Source organism: Mesocricetus auratus, unplaced genomic scaffold, assembly GCF_017639785.1.
Source record: "Mesocricetus auratus isolate SY011 unplaced genomic scaffold, BCM_Maur_2.0 Super-Scaffold_100691, whole genome shotgun sequence".
Taxonomy (NCBI): Eukaryota; Metazoa; Chordata; class Mammalia; order Rodentia; family Cricetidae; genus Mesocricetus; species Mesocricetus auratus.
This window is the reverse complement of record NW_024429267.1, coordinates 51,367,601-51,374,212: the sequence shown is the minus strand read 5'-3', so window position 1 is coordinate 51,374,212 and position 6,612 is coordinate 51,367,601. Positions and strand designations below refer to the sequence as shown.

Below are 6,612 nucleotides of genomic sequence, written 5' to 3'. Positions count from 1 at the left end.
GAACACATAAACACACATCTGCATGCATACATGAACACACACATGTGCACACACACACACACACACACACACACACACGGTAAACCCTATTCATTTATGCAGAAAGACCATACCACCTACTTGGAGCAACTATTAATCATGTAGGTGGTTTGCGTAACTGCAGATGTCTTACCCAGTGGATAGCCTAGAGATTCAGAGACGGTCAAATAGGGTCAGAAAAGCAGCTGTTTGCTAGGACACTATCAACCTCAATCCAGTGACGTGGCTTCACCCAGCCTACTCAAGTCTAGTTGAGATTTAAGTCAGACCACGGTTTAATGAGAGCCCGATATTAACAACAGGACTTTACCTCTTGAGTACAAATTTTATTCAAGAGAAAGACATGATTGTTTCAAATCAAAAGAAGGGACATCATTCAAGTTTTGTTCCAACTCTGCACACCAGCTGTGCGTGTTCCTGCGATGTCCACTCCCTTCAGCCTTCCTGGCGGCCACAAGAGTCGGGGGTCAGGCACTGTCTCTACCACTTTAGAGATACCGGGAGAGTTCACACACCTCATAAATCCATCTTCCACTGTAGCAAGACAAGGGTGATCCATGCAGCCAGTGCAGGCCTGTGATCCTAGAGGCTCAGTCATCACAAGGGGTTCAGCCACGAGTCTTGACCAGATCGACCTGGGAAACGGCCACTGATGGCCAGGGACCTGCCAATAACTGGCCTGTCAACAAACTCCACTGTACACAGCTCTGAGGTCCCATCACCGCAGGGCGAGCGCTCCAGCTCCAGCACCGTGATGTTGTTTGGGGCGGAAGTCGTCAGGATGTGCCTCGGCACAAACAAGGTCACCTGTGGGCCCCGTGTGGGCCAGTATCGGCCAAGGTTAAAGCCGTTGATCCACACTTGACCCTGGAGAGACAGAGAGAGAAGCCATCAGCCAGGGAAACACTAGTAGCAGAAGGTGCAAGAGATGCCCCACAGAGCCGGTGGTGGTGGCACAAGCCTTTAATCCCAGCACTCAGGAGGCAGAGGCAGGCGGATCTCTGTGAGTTCGAGGCCGGGCTGGACCGACAGCCTCCAAAACAATACGGAGAAACCCTGTCTCGAAAAGTCAAAAAAAAAAAAAAAAAAAAAAGAGAGAGAGAGAGAGATGCCCCACAGAGTCGGGCTGAGGATCGGGGTCCCCTCAGTCTGCTACCTCATGTTAGGTGGGGAATGGGTGGGAAGAGTGGCAGAGATTGCCCCGAATGCCAATCTCCGACGCTTCAGTCCTGGAGCACACCTCGACACTTCCTGTGTTCCACCCTGGCTCCCAGGAACTGCCCGTCTGTAGAGCAGCCCTTGTCACGGCTGCCGCACCCTCCAGAAGGCGAGCCTCCCTGCTCTGTCTGCCCCACAGAGGCAGGGCTTAGCCACGTTGTCTGATGTGCAGAAAGCCCACAGTCTGAGATCTGTCCTCCAAACGACCCAAGATGGACGTGAGGGTGTGTGGGGCGGGTGCTACCTTCTCAGCACCTGAGAGGCTCACAGCAGGGCGTGGCCGGGAGTTTGAAGCCAGCCTGGGCAATACAGTGAGCTGAAGCCACAGAAAGGGAGAAGATGAGTATGAGTATGGGGGCCTATTCGGCAGAGTGTCTATGTCACCCTTGTGTTTGTGACTGTCATAGCTTTCCTCTCAGGGAAGCAGACAGAACGTCGTGTTTATGTCACTGTTGTGTTGGTGATTCTCAAAGCTTTCCTCTGACGGATACGGAGAGAACAGCATATCTATGTCACTGTTGTGCTCGTGGTTGTCATAGCTTTCCTCTGAGGGATGCAGAGAGGCCAGTGTGTCTACGTCGAGGATCAGATGGGATCCTACGAACTGGAGATACTTCCTGTGAGCAGGGAAGCTGCTTCACGAGCAAACAGGACCAGAGCTCAAGGAGTGTCAGATTTGATGGAACGCTCTGCTGAGGAGTTGGGGTGGTGGAGGTCACACATACCAGAGACAAGCAGGAAACCTGGGAGAGGAGGGAAGGAACAGAAGGAGAAGGCAGAGGGAGAGGCACGGCTACTTGTGGTGACCCCTCCTGTTCACTAATAATTTAAAAGCATTCATTAATATTTGCATAGTCTTCTATATAGCAAAGGCTGGCTTAAGCTCACTATATAGTCCAGATGACCCTTCCGCTTCTACCTCCCAAGTGCTGAGGTTACAAGGGTAATAAAGCTTCCCTTGGCTTTATTCCAGTCCACCTAAATTTCCTCCTTGGCTTCCCATCTTTTTTTTTTTTTTTTGGATGGGATTTCTCTTTGTAGCCATGGCTAGCAGCCTGGAACTCTGTACACCAGGCTGGCCTCGAACTCGCAGAGACCCACCTGTCTCTACCTCCCAAGTGCTGGGCTTAAAGGTGTGCGCCGCCGCCGCCCGGCTGGCCTGGCTTCCCATCTTATTCCTCCCACTTGGTAGCTGCCTGACCTCAGGCAGGTGTCCACTCCAGTTTTCACACCCCAGGGACAAGGACAACAGAGTCCACAGTCTGAGAATGGCCCTCGGAGCAACCAGAGATTAAAGTGTGCTGCAATTTCAATTTCAGCACTTGGGAGGCTCCAGCAGGGAGACTGGTGTGAATTTCAGGCCAGCCTGGGGGTGGGGTGGGGGAGTAGGGGTGGTGGCAACAGCACATTTCTGGTGGTCACCCTAGTACCTGGAGCAGGGGCTGTGCTCCTGGGTGGACCCGAGCGCCCCTCACAATACCCAGACAAAAGCTCTTGGCATTCGCGGTCCACAGAAGGAGGTCAGCAACTCATAACTGCCTTTCTGTCGGATTAAGTCATCTAGAAAAGGGTGGCGGTTTCCAAGTTCTCAGAACTACTTTACTCTTGTTTTTAACACGGGGTCCGTTATCTCCTGTCCTAAAAGGCATGAGTCGTAACAGTTTCACCCCGGCCTTATCAGCTCGTCTCTGCCAGAGCCTTCTCTTCACAGCCCTAGAAACCAGCTCCTGAGTGCATCTGCCACGCGTTAGCTTTGGTTTTTAACTACATGCAGCTGTACATAAGCAGGCTGGGAAGATGGCCCAGTGGTGAGAGCACTTGCCGGGCAAGCATGAGGACCCAAGTTCGGATCCCCAGCCACCACACGGTGAAGAGCAGCAGCCAGCATAGCTCCCAAAGGAGAATGTTTTTCAGCTTTTAGAATAAACTAAAATAATGTCTACTTCAATTTTTTTATTGCGCGCGTGCGCATGTGTGTGTGTGTGTGTTTGTGTGTGTGTACACGTGGTCAGAGGACAACTTGCAGGAGTTGGAGGAGTCGGTCCTTTCCTTCTACCCGTGGGTCCTGGGGATTGAACTGAGGACCTGTGGCTTGGTGGCCACCACCTTATCCACCAAGCCGTATTGTGTCTCTTTGAATCAAATTTAGTTTAGTTTAGTTTCGTTTTTCGAGACAGGGTTTCTCAGTGTAGCCCTGGCTGTCCTGAAACTTGTCTTGCAGACCAGGCAGGCCTGGGACTCACAGAGACCCGCCTGGATAAAAGGAGAAAATGAGCTGAGCACAAGCATTCACCTCTCTCTGCTTCCCGTGTTGACAGCTGCCTTAAGTGCCTGCCACCATGGAGGACTGAACTCTCAAACTGTGACCCAAAACAAAATCCTTCCTGCTATTTATTTATGAAGACGAGGTCTCACCATGCAGCTCTGGCTGGCCTGGGACTCACTATATAGGCCAAGCTGGCGTCTAACCAGAGGTCAGCCTGCTTCTGCCTCCTGAGTGCTGAGATTAAAGGTGTGCGCACCCTTCTCCTCTTGAATTTGCTTCTATCAGTTGCCCCCTTTTAGGCCTTAACTTCCTGTATGGACGGCAGAGCCAGGTCTTTCCACTGCACGAACACTGGGGCGCACAGCCACCAACCCCGGAGGCACACACAATCTCAAACACTGGCGCACACAGCCACCAACCCCGGAGGCACACCCAATCTCGCTTTCCCTTCCCCCCTCCACTGCCCTTGCTCAGCTGGGCACCGCACCTTTCTCCGTTACCTGGACACCCATACTCGCTCATCCTGCCCGAGCAACAACACGCACTCAGACCCGAGCACCGTCTCCAGATGTGCTTTCTCCTGAGCTCACAGTTCACAGCTGCAGTCCCGTGCCCCTCCTCAGAGGGTAGGGTCATGACCTCTTCATCTTGGCCTTTCCAGTCTAAGCCACTCACCGGTCCTTTAATCTCCTACCTCTTCCAGTTATTATGGATGTCAGGTATGTCATTTGTTTGATGAGTGGCCTGTCAATCATTTGGCACTGACTTGCTATAAAAAAGACCTTGTTCATGTTGTTTGGGGGGTAATCTGGCACTCATCTAAGAAAAAATACATACATATACACTGTTGTATATATTACATATGTATTCAATATCTACTCAGCCAACTCATTAGTCGTATTTGTTGATAATTCTGCCCAAGACAAGACATGCTGAAGAGGGGCTGGAGAGATGGCTCAGCAGTTAAGAGCATTTGTTGCGCTTGCAAGGGACCTGAGTTCAGTTCCCAGCATCCACACGGTAGCCCACAACCACCAGTAACTTCAGTTCCCGGGAATCCAATGCTCTCTCATCTTCTGACCTCCATGGGAACCAGGCACACTTGTGGTGCACAAACATGAAAGCAAAACAGTCATACACATAAAGTAAAAATGTAAAGATCTAAAAACCCAGACAAATGAAAAGATGCAGGGAAGAGGGGACACAGAGCCCCCTGAGCAGGTTACTTCATGGCCCTCCGCTCTCAAGTAAGAGTTAACGTTTTTAAAGACTTATTCACGGGCTGAAGAGATGACTCAGTGGTTAAGAGCACTGGCTGCTCTTCCAGAGGACCTGAGTTCAATTCCCAGAACCCACATGGTGGCTCACAACTGTCTGTAACTCCAGTTCCAGGGGATCCAACCACTCACATAGATACATATACAGGCAAAACACCAATGCATATAAAAAAAAAAAGAAAAAAAGACTTATTCACAAGTTGGGGGTGATGGTATACACATGCCACAGCAGTGCATGGACATCAGAGGGAAACTTGTAGAAGTGGGTTTTCTCCCTCCAGGACATCTCAGTACTTAGCACACTTGGCTAGCCTAGGCTAAGTATGGAACTCTGTCACCAAAGGACCAAGAAGAAAGAAATATGCTGAAGTTATTCTTGGTAAACCCAAAGGTTTATGTTAATGAGGTGACTTCAGGGGGGTTTGAGGACAAGCATTAGTAACAGAAAAGTCAGTGGCTCAGGGGGTGTCCCATGGCAGCCCCAGCTTCTATAGGCCGTGAAAAAGTCTATCTCTGACCATCTTGACCCCGGCACACACTCCTGCCCTCTGATAATAACTTGAAGGTGACAGCAATGCCGGGGCTCTCAGAAGTGCCTGACCTACTTCTCAGTTGATCACATAGATCTGTATACTCGTGTGTGTGTGTGTGTGTGTGTGTGTGTGTGTGTGTGTGTGTGCCTGTGTGTGTGTGTGTGTCTGACCTTGATGAGGTCAATCTTCTTAGGTGAATTTGGAGTGCAGCTTCCTTTCTTTTTTTAAAAAAAAGTATTTTTATTTCATATGTGCGTTGGTGTTTTGCCTGCATGTATGTCTGTGTGAGGGTGTTGGATCCCCTGGAACATGAGTTACAGATAGTTGTGAGCTGCCATGTGGGTGCTGGGAATCGAACCTGGGGTCCTATGGAAGAGCAGCCAGTGCTCTTAACCCCTGAGTCATCCATCTCTCCAGACCCTACAGTGAAACTTTCAATATAGTCTTTTGTTTTGTGCTTGTTTGAGACAGAGTCTTAACCTCTGAGCCATCTTTGCAGCCCCATCAATACTGTTTTAAGATCTTCAAGAGTTCCTTTAAAAGTGAAAATAGGCATAGTGTGTTGGCACACACCTTTAATCTCAGCACTCAGGAGGCAGAGGCAGATGGATCTCTGAGTTCCAGGCCAGCCTGTTTTATGTAGCCAGTTCCAGGCCAGCCAGGGCAGTATAATGAGGCCCTGTCTAAAAAATAAAAAATTATAAACAAAGGCAGATAAATCATACTAAAAGGAAGTATAGGTACTTTCAGTGCTCAAATTGGGAAACAGGCCGGGCGTTGCTGGTGCACACCTTTAATCCCAGCACTTGGGAGGCAGAAGCAGTGGATCTTTGTGAATTCGAAGCCAGCCTGGTCTACAGAGCGAGTTCCAGGGCAGCCTCCAAAGCCACAGAGAAACCCTGTCTCAACCCCCCCCCCCAAATTGGGAAACAGAGAGTCTAAGGCATTATGCTGGCCCGCCCCTGTCACCTGGCAGAATGCACTCAGGCAGTACCCTAGTCAGCCCAGGGTTCCATGTCTGCATGCAGGTGCAAAGGACACCTTCAAAAGAAAGGCCCTGCCCACTTATGCTCCCTGCATTTCTCTGGAGGGCAGAAAGGACCTTTCCTGTGCCCCCCCCTTCTGTCCTCTCTCACTTTATCTTATTTTCTTACTGTAGGGAAAAGGGTCCAGCCAAAGAAACACACCCTGAGCAGAGCCAAAGAAACACACCTTGGCCCTGAAACTAGAACCAAAGAAATGCACCCTGACCCTGAAACCAGTGCCAAAGGAACACACT

General features: G+C 50.2%; 1 protein-coding gene across 3 annotated transcripts in view; it reads right to left on the bottom strand.

Moving 5' to 3' along the window:
• Positions 1-344: 344 nt before the first annotated feature.
• The window catches only part of Glb1 (galactosidase beta 1), a 69,299-nt gene continuing 63,031 nt past the window's right edge, over positions 345-6,612 (bottom strand). For all 3 annotated transcript variants that reach the window (XM_040739612.1, XM_040739613.1, XM_040739614.1), the window contains one exon: positions 345-906. In XM_040739612.1, the coding sequence (XP_040595546.1) occupies positions 637-906 (270 nt within the window). In that variant the 3' untranslated portion in view covers positions 345-636. The remainder of the gene's footprint in view (positions 907-6,612) is intronic.